The 14,705-nt window shown below is 40.7% G+C and overlaps 1 protein-coding gene across 4 annotated transcripts in view; it reads left to right on the top strand.

The window, feature by feature from the left end:
• kdm5c (lysine demethylase 5C) overlaps window positions 1-14,705 on the top strand; it is a 30,292-nt gene that overhangs the window by 11,402 nt on the left and 4,185 nt on the right. For 2 of the 4 annotated variants that reach the window (XM_014010977.1, XM_014010975.1), the window contains 20 exons: window positions 2,437-2,560; window positions 4,508-4,770; window positions 4,884-5,042; window positions 5,131-5,250; window positions 5,369-5,527; window positions 6,356-6,537; window positions 6,656-6,818; window positions 6,905-7,024; window positions 7,112-7,306; window positions 7,431-7,612; window positions 7,715-7,839; window positions 7,931-8,078; window positions 8,156-8,246; window positions 9,337-9,719; window positions 9,822-9,960; window positions 10,051-10,230; window positions 10,892-11,011; window positions 11,121-11,852; window positions 11,936-11,978; window positions 12,058-12,257. In XM_014010977.1, the coding sequence (XP_013866431.1) occupies window positions 2,437-2,560; window positions 4,508-4,770; window positions 4,884-5,042; window positions 5,131-5,250; window positions 5,369-5,527; window positions 6,356-6,537; window positions 6,656-6,818; window positions 6,905-7,024; window positions 7,112-7,306; window positions 7,431-7,612; window positions 7,715-7,839; window positions 7,931-8,078; window positions 8,156-8,246; window positions 9,337-9,719; window positions 9,822-9,960; window positions 10,051-10,230; window positions 10,892-11,011; window positions 11,121-11,852; window positions 11,936-11,978; window positions 12,058-12,257 (3,828 nt within the window). Of the gene's footprint in view, window positions 1-2,436; window positions 2,561-4,507; window positions 4,771-4,883; window positions 5,043-5,130; window positions 5,251-5,368; window positions 5,528-6,355; window positions 6,538-6,655; window positions 6,819-6,904; window positions 7,025-7,111; window positions 7,307-7,430; window positions 7,613-7,714; window positions 7,840-7,930; window positions 8,079-8,155; window positions 8,247-9,336; window positions 9,720-9,800; window positions 9,961-10,050; window positions 10,231-10,891; window positions 11,012-11,120; window positions 11,853-11,935; window positions 11,979-12,057; window positions 12,258-14,705 lie in introns of all 4 variants that reach the window. The other 2 variants (XM_014010976.1, XM_014010973.1) reach the window with 1 other exon arrangement.

Below are 14,705 nucleotides of genomic sequence, written 5' to 3'. Positions count from 1 at the left end.
GGCAATGACAGAGGTCAAACGTTTTCTGTAAGTCTTCACAAGGTTGGCACACACTGTTGCTGGTATGTTGGCCCATTCCTCCATGCAGATCTCCTCTAGAGCAGTGATGTTTGGGGGCTGTCGGCGGGCAACACGGACTTTCAACTCCCTCCAAAGGTTTTCGATGGGGTTGAGATCGGGAGACTGGCAAGGCCACTCCAGGACTTTGAAATGTGGGCAGGTGTCTTTTATACTGTTAACGACTTCAAACAGGTGCCATTAATACAGGTAATGAGTGGGGGAAAGAGGAGCCTCTTAAAAAAGAAGTTACAGGTCTGTGACAGCCAGAAATCTTGCTTGTTTGTAGGTGACCAAATACTTATTTTCCACCATTATTTGCAAAAAAATTCTTTAAAAGTCAGACAAAATGATTTTCTCAAAATTTTTTTCACATTTTGTCTCTCATAGTTGAGGTCTACCTATGATGTCAATTACAGGCCTCTCTCATCTTTTTAAGTGGGAGAACTTGCACAATTGGTGACTGACTAAATACTTATTTTCCCCACTATAGCTGCTGTTGGATACCAAGTCTCTACAGTTTTGCTTGCTTCAAGCCAAACCATTTAGTGATTATTATTTTTAATCTCATCATCATCATCATCTTCTGTTTCCACTGCTGCTCTCTGCTGGCAGAGAATATAGAGCAAAAAATGAAAAGGTTACAGCTGCATGACAAAAGGCCTTGCAACTGCAAACAGGTGGAAAAAGTCTAAACAGTTGTGTTTTTATGTTGCTCTTTTAAAAAGAAAATATTGAACAGCATCTTTTATGGCATAGGATGTGTACTGTCACTTCTTAAGTTTGTCATTAAAAACAGACAGGTATGTCTTATGCAGGTGTTGCTTTGTAACACAACCTCTGGTTGCAAATACTCCAGCTAGGGGTGCTGTAGTTCTATGACTCCAGACTACCTGTTTGTACTGCTGAATATGTGCGCCTAACGTTTTCTCTTTGAGAAAAGATGTGAAATGTTGAATGTAGAAGAGCAAGAAAAGTTAGTTACAACCAAGTTTAGAATAAAGGATTCAGTTGAAGTTTGTGAACTCGTCTACTCATCTGAACAAGTTTGTGCTGTTTTGGGTGTTTTGTAGTTCAGGTGAACCTGGGTATGCAGTGTTTTTAAGTACACACTTTGTGTTTGCAGACTGGAACTCTGACTTAGGGATGCACGATAAATCGGCATTGACATCAGTATCRGCCGATATTGGTCATTTTTTAGAATATCAGTATCGACCCGATATGTAAAACTGGGCCAATATTAATGTCCGATATTGATTTCCCACTTTTTATCTTTGTGTTTCTGTTTTGGTAGGCGAAAGGTTTGGTCGAGTGGTATCTGTTTGATCATGATATTAATATTGACACTGCGCAGCCAGGAATAACTGAAGTAGAGACATGTGAGAGGTCTGCTTCTTTATTTACGGTATCGAAAAAAGACACAATTGTGTTTGTGCGTGTATGTTTGTGTAATATCGGTATATATTGGTTATCGGCCATAACAGCAATAATTATATCGTATATCGATATCGGCTGAAATTTTCATATCGGTGCATCCCTACTCTGAATCATTTATGCTCTGCACTAGTTTTGACACGTTACAGTTTGACAGATCAGTTTCATTGAAACTGATTTTTCCTGGTTTTCTTCAAGCAGCCTGGCTCCTCTAATTGCAAGAGAGCAACATTCAGAGTGGTTTATTGAGAGCAAAGAGCTTGTTGAATAAGATCAGCTTGTATTTGTTCATGAATAAATGTTTAGTGTACTGTTTTTCTGTTCACGGTAAGGTAATAAACGCTGGTCATTACCAGGCTAATCAGGTTCAGCTGATTCAGTGCATTTTCACATATTTGTATCTCTTTCTAAATGAATGGTGTTTTTGTTTGTTTGATAGTAATGCCAAGTAGGAAAAACTGAATACATGCCTTTAAAGATGTTGTTGTTTTTTTACTTTTAGCAACCAAGTTCCAAACCTTGACATGTTTGTCAAACGACTGCAGATGAAAGCCTGAAATGTGTAGAAATGATGTTGCTGTGCTTTGGGTTATTTTTTCCTTTTTTCAGTCACACACTAACAACATTAACCTGAATTAGATGCATATTAAAAATAACTAAATGATTCAAACCTAATTTCAGCAGTACTGTGGTTGCATCTGCTGGTGTTTTCTGGTGGTTGCTCCTGATCTTTCAGTTTTCACACTGATATAGGTTAACATTTTCTTGCTTGTACACCTTGCCTAATCTTTTTTTATTTTTTTTGTGATGCATTGTTACACTCCTGTGTCATAACTTTGTGTTCTGCACTTGGCCTAGACTGTTGCTTTGCTCTTTGTGCTTAAGAGAGTAGCTGCAGCCCATTGGTGCCTTCTTGATTAAAAAGAAACTGTCCATTATCCACAGCCTGAGCCTACAGAGGAAGACATTGAGAAGAACCCAGAGTTGAAGAAATTACAGATCTACGGTGCGGGGCCTAAGATGATGGGACTTGGACTGGTGGCAAGAGACAAAGGTCTTAGGAAGAAAGGTAATTGTGGTTTCTACAGAGGAATTTAACCTCCTTACCTGAAACATACAGCATGTATATATCTAAAGTAAGTACAAAGTCAGACCAACTAGAATTAACAAGATAGTAAAATGAGAAAATACAAGCTTAGATGAACACTTAGCTAATCGTGTTAATCAGTCTCATAAATTATTCCTGCTCTTATTTACATTGCTCCATTGCATTGAGGTTTGTGCACACGTTGGTAAAGTGAGTTTCTTCTAGATTTGGGTGTAATCTTCTGAACAGATGGCCTCGTGTTTGTCTCCGAATATAGGGACCTCATCACTGCAGGGTGCTCGAGTCCTGAAATGGTTTTCAATTGCCTATATGCCACGGACATCCGACCCAGCACTGGATGCCACTCCCAGCACTTCCGGTTCACAGTCAACACAGTGTTAGCAAAAGATTTTTTCACCCAACAACGACTCTTAATGATCTCCACAGGACAGAATTAGCATATTACATGTACCAACATAAACACAGGAGGCGTACAGGTCCAGCCAAGTGGGAAAAAAATCACTCCAAAGTGGWTWAAGCCATAAAAAACAAAGGAAAGACGTTCGTGTTTATGGTTCCAGAATTTAGCCTTTTTTGCTATTCCGTGGCTGCTTGTTCTGTGAATTTTTCACGTAGAGCTGTGACACTTATATTGTTGGAAAGARCAGAGTCTGGGCTTTAAATCGTTGGGCTACTTGTTTGGTTTGAATCGTTTTCCCCGACGTTAGTGAACTGAAAACGTAATGATTATCAGGCGGAGGTTCTGCTCTGTCACGTTCTCTCGTCCTGGCCACACCTCCCCCTACCCACACCCCCTCCCCTACCCACTTTGATGCATTTTTCAAATTTCGCCTTGGGGCGGAGTTATCTTTTCACAGGGGGGTAAGATACACTTTAATGACTGGCATATAGGCAATTGGCTGCCATTTTGAACAACCTACAGAGATTCATTGTTTTTCTAATTCACTTTCATGAACTTTAGCTAACCTTCTGACTGAGGCAGAGTCCAAGATGCACCTGTGAGGTTTTATTTGGGATTTCTCAAAGTGTGGCATAGTCTGACCTTAATGTGACTTTGCTGGGATTTCTCCTGGGATAATTAGCAACTGTTTTTGGATATTCATCATCGTCACCTGTAAATACTTGCCTCTGTGTAGAATAGTGGACTATAGTTAGTCTTAAACTGTTCCCAGATTGCTGAGCAGTAATAATTGCTTCTTTAAGGTCAATGCTCATGTCTTTCCACTATCTAATCATTTAATAGTTCATTTTGTTAGCAGAACTTGGTTGACTCTCTTTTAGGAAAGCAGTAAGGGTTCATTTAGATTCTTATGGACAACTTTTGTATTTTAGCGTGTTTTTGATGACGATTCAAGATTCCATGGGTTTTCTGAGATGGATTTGTTTCTATTTTCAAGACTTGGTTTAAAAAAATCACTGTTGAAACATACATTGTTTGGGGCCTGATCTTTCAGTAAAGTGAAAGTGAAGCAATCCCTGTCAATACACTGCATTTTTCAATTTATCACAGATTCTTAGATTTATTCACAATCAAACCTTTCAGTCATTAACTAAAAATAGGACCATAAAACCGAAACAACATACAGCTGCCATGTATTTATGCCAGCTGACATTTAAATAAATAAAGTAGATTGGTTATAAATACCAGAAAGGTGGCTAATMAAATGCCAGATCATTCCCTTTGGATAAAAAATTTGGTCTTTGAGGTAATTTTGTTGATGATCTTTGCATTAAACCTTGAAATTAAGCATAGTTTTTACCATGGATGTAAATTTAATCTCAAAGTCTGTAAACTGCAATGTCCTGTATCAAATGTCCTATCATCTCACAGCTTTTCATATTACAGCATACATTTTACTGTGTAGGATAACTGTTTCTAAACCTAAGCACATATTGCTCTTATTTTAGATGAGCTGCCTCAAACTGTTACCATCAAAGACATGGAGTCGCCAGCTTCCAGTGAAACTCCAGTCAAACCTGAGCCACCGGAGCCCGAAGAGAGGCAGACTGATGGAAACACATCTGGCCCTCAACTGCCTCATCATAGTGTTACAGTAAAGATGGAAGTGAAGAAAGAAGAGCTGCAGGGTGAGGACTACAAGGATGAAGATGATCCGGATGGATCCAAAATGACCATGAGGCTAAGACGCAACCCAAACAACCCACAGTGTGTAAGTGCAGCAAGGAATGTTCAAAACTCTGCATCTAATTATTTATAAATTATTATTAAACTCTGGATTCTTGTTGCCTAAATTGTCTGATGACTTTTTTCTTCCTTTGAAAGGTGGATTCTTACATCTGTCGAATGTGTGGTCGTGGAGATGACGATGAGAAGCTTCTTCAGTGTGAYGGCTGTGATGAGAACTACCACTCTTTCTGTCTCCTGCCCCCACTCTCTGATGTACCCAAATGCAACTGGCGCTGCCCAAAATGTGTTGCAGAAGTAAGTAGAGAGTTTTATAAGCTCTCATCGATGCTTCTTAACCATCAAGACTCATGATGATTTTATTTTTCCCCACTTCTTATTTTAGGCGTGTAAGAAGCCTTCAGAGGCATTCGGCTTCGAACAAGCAACAAGAGAGTACACTCTGCAAAGCTTTGGAGAAATGGCAGATGCTTTCAAAGCAGATTACTTTAACATGCCTGTTCATGTGAGTGCACCTAAACACGAACACTTCTGTTTTCACAAAACGTTATAGGTCAAAGTGAGGATAGTAGAAAAAGACGAAGACCAAAGTCTAATCTGTGGCTTTTATGTGATTTGTGTAGATGGTTCCTCCTGAGCTGGTGGAGAGAGAGTTCTGGAGGTTAGTCAGTTGTATAGAAGAAGACGTGACCGTGGAATATGGAGCAGATATACACTCTAAAGAGTTTGGCAGTGGCTTTCCAATGATGAATGGACAAAAGAATCTCACAAAAGAAGAGGAGGTGTGTATGTTACAGGTTTCTGTTCAGGAGATATTTTGCTAACAGTCACACATAAAGCAGTTCTATATTCTCCCATTTTTCAAGGTAGTAGGTGTGTCAGAACAGCTCTTAACAATGAAAGGTTCATTAATTTAGGAACGTAAAGTTTCCATCTGTTCATTCCTCACACTGGGATCTAGAATTGCTTTCCTTATTCATTATTAGTATTGACTCATTTCAGGTTAATCCTAATAAACCAAAATAATTATGAAAACTGAGCAAAAAGATATGTATGATCAATATATCTAAAAATACAAATGAATAACTTAGACCACTTTTGCTAATCTAAGTTAGAACTAAACTACCATATGCATTTTATAATGAAACAAATTGAAACCCAAAAATCATCCATAAAGTTAGGAGATCGTGTTTAAATGAAGCTTAATTATGACTTTTTTAAAAATTATTTGCTAATGTACTACCCCATTAGAGTTCAATATTTTTTTATATTTATTCATATAGAACATAAAGAATAAATCATCATAATTTCTCCCTCTGCCATCAACACTGTAAAATACATTGTGCATTAAGCATATAAACGACAGTAGTTGTTTTGTTCTGCTTGTTGGAGGAGGAGCAGCTTGTTGTTTTTGTTTTGTTAATCGCGGAGATTGAAAGAAGACGTGGACGTTAGTTGTTAACATAATAAGACCAGATGAGCTGCTCCTCGAAGCTGTGTCTCGGGCTAATTTAACTATCGGCCCATAAGTATGTATCTCTAGCCTGGTAAAAACCTGGGGTTTGTGTTATAAGGAATCTTCAGTGTTTGTTGTCTTTTGTTCTTGTCAGGATTACGCCCGTAGTGGCTGGAACTTGAATGTGATGCCAGTTCTGGAGCAGTCGCTCCTTTGCCACATCAATGGAGACATCTCTGGGATGAAGGTGCCATGGCTTTATGTGGGCATGGTGTTTTCAACCTTCTGCTGGCACATTGAGGATCATTGGAGCTACTCCATCAACTACCTTCATTGGTACATGCCAACATGTTGCATATGTTTGAGTGTTTATGCCATACCCTTAAATCGCTGCGATGCATTTACAGAAGAAGCTCATCTGAGTCTCTTCTTCCCATGGTTGCATCATCTTTAGGGGAGAACCCAAGACTTGGTATGGAGTTCCCTCTGTGGCAGCTGAGCAGCTTGAGGACGTTATGAAGAAGCTGACGCCAGAGCTGTTTGAGTTTCAGCCTGACCTCCTGCATCAGCTTGTTACCATCATGAACCCCAACATCCTCATGGCTCACGGTGTACCGGTCAGCCCCTCGTCAACACATGCTCATGTCGGAACTGTTGTTTGTTGAAGAGTTTGTTCCATTGGCTGTTTTGTTCATATCGGCAGGTTGTACGCACAAACCAATGTGCCGGTGAGTTCGTCATCACCTTCCCCAGAGCCTATCACAGTGGCTTCAATCAGGGATATAACTTCGCAGAAGCAGTCAACTTTTGCACTGCAGATTGGGTATGTTAGTTCAGAATGTCTCCCAAAAAAATCACATCATTTTCACGATTCTTTTTGCTAACAACACCTTCAACTCTTTCCTGTTAGCTCCCTGCCGGTCGACACTGCATTGAGCACTATCGGCGTTTGAGGAGGTATTGTGTCTTCTCTCACGAGGAGCTCACCTGTAAAATGGCTACCAGTCCAGAGAAACTGGACCTGAACCTGGCCGCAGCTACTCATCGGGAGATGTTCATTATTGTTCAAGAGGAGAGAAAGCTGCGCAAGAATTTGATGGAAAGGGTGAGGCATGAAAATAAATATTACTTTAAGTAAACAGTAGTAGTTTAGTCAATGCCCAGTTAAATGTGATTCTTATTGTTGACTTAGAAGAATGTGTGGAGAATTTTTCTTTTTGTGCTTGCAGGGCATTACAGAAGCAGAACGGGAGGCCTTTGAGCTGCTGCCTGATGATGAGAGACAGTGTGATAAATGTAAGACCACGTGCTTCCTCTCTGCTCTGGCGTGCTCAAACTGCCCCGAACATCTGGTGTGTCTCTATCACACTCAGGATCTGTGCAACTGCCCCACTGAAAAGCTCTACCTCAGGTATTTACCTCCCGTCTAAATATGTCAGCCTGAAGATACTAGTGTTGTTTTCAGTTTACGTGCCTGTTCTTTGCTAAACCAGAATATTTTCATATTTTGCAGGTACAGATACACCTTGGATGAGTTGTTAGCGATGTTACATCGATTAAAAGTCCGGTCCGAGTCTTTTGATTCCTGGGCCAACAGAGTTAAAGAAGCACTTGAACAGGAAGAAGGAAACAAGATAGGTAAGCTATCATCAAAACATATTCTGATAGAAAGGTTTTTGTTTTATTAATATAATAATAATTTATTAATATGAAATGCTTTTTAAATCAGAAATGTATGACCTCGAGAAGCTAAAGATGGAAGCAGCAGAAAAGAAGTTTCCTGACAACGAACTTCTTCGGAAGCTCAACTCAGTTCTGAAAGACATAACGTACTGCCAACAGACGAGTACCGAGCTGCTCAATAATCCAAAAACTGGGTAAGTCGGATTTCAAATGATATTTTACACTAAGTGCTCACGTCTTTTTACTTACCTTTACTTGTTTTTTTTTTTAGTGAAGGAAGAATAACTTGGCTGGATCTGAAATCCTTGGTTGAGAAAATGCAAAACCTGCCATGTGTTATAAATCAGTTGGAAGAAGTTCAGGTAAGAAATGGAATAAGTTGGTATTTTTATAGTTTAGTCTGAAAACCAGTGGATTAAAGGGGACCTATTATGCAAAATTCACTTTTTAAAGGTTTTTTTACTCAACTTTGGGTATGTACTTCTTAAAAAAACAGTCCTAGGACCAAAAAAATGCACCCAGGGGCAGTAAAATACAATTACTGTAAGTAAATGTATTTTTAATGTATATTAACGACACGTTTTATACTTTCGTCATTTTGTGATGTCACAAGCCGTACAACAACCCACCGGAACCTGCGTTAGCCCCTCACCTAGCAAAGCTCGGGTGAGACTCCATGTCCTCGGTGTAAAGAGCCGTCGCGGTTGTTGTTGTGCAATGCGCAGCTCACTTTATAACAAGTCTCCAATAGGGCAATGGGTAGGGTGTTGGGCCAGAGAGTGGGAGACCAGGGTTTGAGACCGGCACGGACACAATTTAATTATTTAATTATTTTCATTCGTTATGAACACGTTTTCTCATGTAGCTCTATTGTTTAGCTTATTAAAGCCTTGTTAAAGCCTATTTGTTTGAGTTTCTGAGGTATTTTGACCGCTGCTGCTCCCTGCTCTGGTAACAGTATGCAGAGTGAGGGCAGAGCAGAGGATGGAGAAAAAAAAAAGAAGCTGCGACCGACTCTGCCTCTGGGTCTGACTCAGGGTCTCATATTGTTGTACAACGGAGCTTCTGCTATTATTAGCCATGCTAACGTAAACGCTGGCTTTGGAGGGCGGAGTTAATGTCAACAGATTTTTGGAGGGCGGAGTTAATGTCAACAGATTTTTGGAGGGCGGAGTTAATGTCAACAGATTTTTGGAGGGCGTTACCAACAGAGCTCATTAACATAAACAGCTCTTCTGACCAGAAGTCAGAGCAGGCAGAACTATAAAATGGGAAATTTTATTATCTGAGAATTATTTTGTGCTTTAAACTGAATGAACATGGTCTGGATAGCCCACAGACATACCATAAATATTCTAGGACCCATAATTGGTCTCCTTTAAATAAACCTCATATCTTAACAAAAAGTTTTATTGATCTCAAGTTAAAAGTCCACATCCTGTGCTTTTTAAGGCGGTTTTAAAGACCGTCGAGGATTTCCAAAAACGAGCTCAAGTTCTCATCAACAACAAGGACTGGAGGAAAGACTCGCCCCCACATGAGCAGCTGCAGTCTTTATTGGAGGAAGGGGCCAAGCTGTCTGTGCTGGCTCCAGAGTGTGATCTACTCCAGGGCCTGAAGGAGCAAGGTCACTGGCTGGAGGAGGTGAGGCGCACGCTTGGCACAGCAGGAGGAGAGAAGCACGAAGTGACGCTGAACGTGCTGAGGAACCTCATGGAAGCAGGCTGCAACGTACCTCAGAGCGGGTCTGTGGAGACGGCCATGGCTGAGCTTCAGGAGCTGCTCACAATAGCTGAACGGTGGGAGGAAAAAGCACAGATCTGCTTAGAACAGAGGTAAGACCATTTAAACCACAACATTTACTGATCTGAGATAGTAGCTGTTACAATGCTCTGACATTTGAAGACTTTGAAAAGTTTTCTGTTTTGCTCCGCAAGGCAAAAGCATCCTCTCTCCACTCTGGAGGCTATAGTAAATGAGGCCCAACTTATTCCCGTCAAGCTTCCCAACATTCTGGCCTTGCAGAGCTGTCTTGTACGAGCTCGGGCCTGGGTAACAGACTTGGAGGAAATACAGGTGATTTGTTCGTTGATTTTGATCAGTTCTTTTGCATTTGTTTGGTTTACGGTAAGAAAATGCCTAAAATGTGTTTTTTTTTTTCTGTAGAATGGAGAGCATTATCCGTGTTTGGACGACCTGGAAGGACTGGTAGCTATTGGAAGGGACTTACCGGTTTTCATGGAAGAGTTAAGGCAGCTGGAACTGCAGGTGGCAAGTGCTCACTCCTGGAGGGACAAGGCCACCAAGACCTTCCTGAAGAAGAGCAGCCAGCACAGTCTGCTAGAGGTAAATTTATAATTATTTGTGACCAATCACATTGAAATGAGGATTAAGTCAAATTTGGTCAAAATGACCTAATCATATTTTCAGATTCCTGGCTTTAAAAGCTACATTTTGATACTTAAATCATCCTGATATCTTTAGTAGATCCAGAGATATTATTTAATTTGTCTTGTTGGTTACAATAAGACATAAATATTTGGTCTAAATCCTAATTTTATGTAATTTTAATGAGGATTTTTTTATGTCATTTAAAAAAAGAAACCTCAAAATAGTATTTGAATATTGAGATTTCACAGCTGGAAAGAAACAAAAGCTTTGATAGCTCACAGGGAAAATCTCAACATTTTTAAAAAGTTTTTCCTCAAAGTCAGATTTTTGGTTGCTGATGCTCAAAAAAGTGCTTCAGAAATCTTTTTTGGATAATATTTCAACCAGTTCAATGAAATGATACATTGATAACACATTTGTTATATTTTCAAAAAATGTAATTTTTGCAAGCGTTTTCAAAACACTATATCTGCCTTTTTCTCCACATTTTAGACCTAATCCTCGTTTGGATGTGATGGGTCACATTTTATTCACGTAACCAATTATCTTGTATGTAATGATGTTGGCACATCATGGACAAACTTTAACACGGTCTTCACTTCTTGAACTCCTGCAGGTGTTATGTCCGTGTGCAAAAAGGAGGAATAGGCGAGTTGAGACAGAACCCTTGGAAGATGATTCTGATACAAACACGTTGGGTCTTTCTGCTCAGGCCTTGAGGGACCCTGCAGCTATTGTAAGGACAGCAGAGCTTCAAAGGCTCAAAAACAAACCAAACGTTTTTATCTTTGTAGATGTTTGTTTTGTTCGTTTCCAGGGTTTTTAATTCTAAATGTCTACCTTAGGTGATGGCGTTTAAAGAAGGGGAACATCAGGAAAAAGAGGCCCTGCTGAGGTTACAGGAAGTGAACATGTGTAAGTCTGGACTAAACGCAGCCAGATGTAAGGAGAACAGGAGGTGGGATGAAGCCATGGAGACAGACACAACAGGCCAACAGAACTCTGTGAAAGAGAATGGAAGCAGTGAGCACGGCCCTGCTCCGTCTGTGTGTGTGTGTGTTGGGCAGACGGGTGCTCCTCAGCTGCGCTGCCATCTTTGTAAGGACTGGTTCCACGGTGGCTGCGTTCCTTTTCCTTCCCTGCTGCCCTCTTCCGGACCGCCCATCAACTCCCTTTGCTGGTGGGACTGGGACACTCGCTTTCTGTGTCCTCAGTGCCAGCGGTCCCGGCGCCCACGTCTGGAGACCATCCTGGCTTTGCTGGTGGCCCTGCAGAGGCTACCTGTGCGTCTGCCTGAAGGAGAGGCTCTGCAGTGCCTCACAGAGAGGGCCATCACCTGGCAGGGCCGAGCCAAGGAGGCGCTGGAGACACCAGAGCTGCAGCAGGCGCTTCAGAAGCTGCAGGAACTCAAAGAAACCCTCCACCGTGACGTCGACGAGGAGAAAGATGAGAAAAAGGAGGTAGAAGGGAATTCAGTTATTGTTTTATCAGACTCCGAGGGAGGAGAGGGAGAGGATGACATCATTGATCTAACAGAGGAGTCACCGAAAAAGAAAAAGGAAAGCAGTGCCACTCAAGTAAGTGACCTCTCTTTATTTACTCAACATGAGCTGTTCAACAGGACAGGAGCTGACCTTGAATCTGTCGTGTCCCCAAATAGGCTGAATGTCAAAATGGTGTCGGCAAAAAGTCGAGTGTTCCAGGTAAGTCTGTGTGCTGATCTCATAACACAAGAAACGATGGAGCCGTCACAGACGTTCACTCTTACTGATTGTGTTGTAGGCGTGGGCTCTCTGCTGACCCTGCTGCCTTCACTGAACGGTCGAGTGGTGGAGCTTTCCCCGTCCACCAGGGTGCAGCTGGAGGAGCTGCAGCTAGAGGGCGACCTGCTGGAGGTGTCTTTGGATCAAACACAGACCATCTACAGAGTCCTGCAAGCTGCCTCTGACCCACCCAGAGAAACACTGCACACACTCATCCAGGTCAGGAAAAACACACATTCTCTTTGTTTTATTGTTGCACTGAAGTGCAGAAAACTTTAGGTGGCCTGTTTTTGACTTTCATCTCACGCTAGTCCAATAAAACATGTCAGAGTCCAGTGTTTCCCCCAGTGTAATGTAGGCCTGGCGGGCCGCCATGCTTTGCCGTCCCTGCCGCTAGGCTAAGCGCTGCTTGATTGTTTTAAATTACGTCATTTTTATACACGGTGACGGTAGCCTCTTTCATAAATAAAATGCAATTTCCGCACAGACCAGTCCGGCTTTAAGCCTCCCCTGGTCATTCATAAGACCACAGGTGAAGGCGGGCAGGTCCCGCTCACGTAAACATGTTCATAATGAACCCGCAGCGCAGAGAGGCATGGAGCAGAACTCCACTGAGCTGAACTGGACCGCAACTTATTTATTATGGGACAGACACCTGCTGCCTCGTATCAAACAAAACAACTGAATTAGTTCACTTTGGCAGTTAAATATTAAAATATATATATAAAACAACGAAACTAACTTTTAGCCTACAAGTTGCTGTTTCGTGTCATTTATAATACTCTCTTGTTAATAAATGTGCTTGGTGAATAATCTTGTGGTCTTGTGGTCGCTCACGGATGTCGTCATCATATTCTGTATTTCACAAGTGGGTCTGCGCGGCTCGGGTCCGCCTCTGACGATTATGAAGGTTTATGGCAGGGCTATTCAACTGGCAGCCCTCGGGCCAAATCCGGCCCACGAGTGACCAAGGTTCGGCCCGCCAATTGGTTCAGTCATCTCTTAACCCCCGGTTTTCTACTTTAATTACTGTAAGTTCTCTTAATTAGACATAGACATGTTTGGTATCTACAGAAACGTCAGAACGTTGGCTACAAGCTGGTATAAAACATTTCTACGCACACTCAAGACAGTTAAAACTACAAGCAGTTGAAGATAGAACTATGAAAGTGAAAATAAAATTGGTTTAAAAATTTGGCAAGTCAGAGATGTCAAAATAATATTTGTGTCKAATAGGAGGCATAATGTGTAGTTTTTGTTTTTGATATTGTTGAATTATGACTACTTTTTATAGGGTTCTGTATGTTGTATTCATGATTAAATGCAGCAAAATAAACTATTTCAAAGGTAACAGATCTTTGTAATACTTGGTTTATTTACATAATAACATCATTTGCAGCGATCCAACATGCAGCCTGTGCCACAAAAACTAAAAGATCAAACCTCAATACAGTAGAGCATCTCTCTTATTTATTTATTTATTTTTTTAGTTTTCTTTTATTTAGTGGCTTTGATGTGAGACGTGGGTTGGTGCTTTGTTTACACTTAATAATTTGTGTTAATTTAATTTGTTTATAAGAATGGCTTTTAAAGCAGCATCATTTTTTTAATGAATCACTGGTGGGCGGGCAGCAAGCCTGGCGCCACCTACCACCGGGCTTAGACTCTTTTCTGGGGGGAACCCTGGAGTCATTCATCTGTCTAACAAAATCCTGCCACTGAAGTCTTTTATTTGTTGCATGTTGTTGTTTCAGGATGTATTACTGTTACTGCACGTAAAACCAGTTGTGTAAAAATGTCAAAGAGGGGAAATAAATAATAACTACTGTGTCAGTAAATATGAGTTTCTACAAAGTGACAATGTTATAATTAGGGCTGCATGATATTGGAAATAGATTTATTTACTAACTCTCACTGCGATTTATATTGAGATATGAAAAAATACAAGAATTTTCAACAGATGACTTGAATAACACTTTAAGTTATGCTGCCATTTTGTTGTTGATGAATTTGCACCGATCCTGCCTCTTTTGTGCAAGTTTTTGTCTGTGTTTGAGCTTGCTTTTATTGTGCTGGGACCTGAGGAAAAACCTTCTATCAAGTACAAATGTGAATTGCTTTTTTACCACGATCTTAATATTAGCATTCATGCTAACCGTATTTTACCTATTTTCCTCCAGTTCACAGCAAATTTGCTCATTATCATTGTTTCTCCAAGATCCTCACAAAGATCCTCAACACTTTTCCAAAACTTGTAGCCACAATTGTCCCGGAAGTTTCACAACAAAATAAAACATTTAGCATTTGTTTTTTAAGTTTTAGCATTTTTGACACAAAGCTGCCCACTTCTGCTGGCGAAAGCAACCCGTCAAAATGAAAGTTGCAACACGCGACTGTTTAGAGCATTGATTTATGGTTTAGTGGTTCAGTTCCTCGATAACATGTTGATTTAATTTGCCTCCTTCATCACAGAACCTACAGTGTGACTACTGCACATGATTCTCAAACAATATATCGTGCAAGATTTGATTTAAGATTTGTCACTGTGACATAAAGTCATGTTCAAAAGGCATAACTACAAAGCTGAAACATTGGGCCTCATGCAAGAACATGTTCGTATTCTTCTCCTAAATTTCTCTTACTTTTGTTCGTACAAAGGGTTCGTAC

This window comes from Austrofundulus limnaeus, unplaced genomic scaffold, assembly GCF_001266775.1.
Source record: "Austrofundulus limnaeus strain Quisiro unplaced genomic scaffold, Austrofundulus_limnaeus-1.0 Scaffold75, whole genome shotgun sequence".
In the NCBI taxonomy this organism is placed as follows: Eukaryota; Metazoa; Chordata; class Actinopteri; order Cyprinodontiformes; family Rivulidae; genus Austrofundulus; species Austrofundulus limnaeus.
Note: the sequence above shows the minus strand (reverse complement) of the source record. Positions and strands in the feature narration are given on the sequence as shown.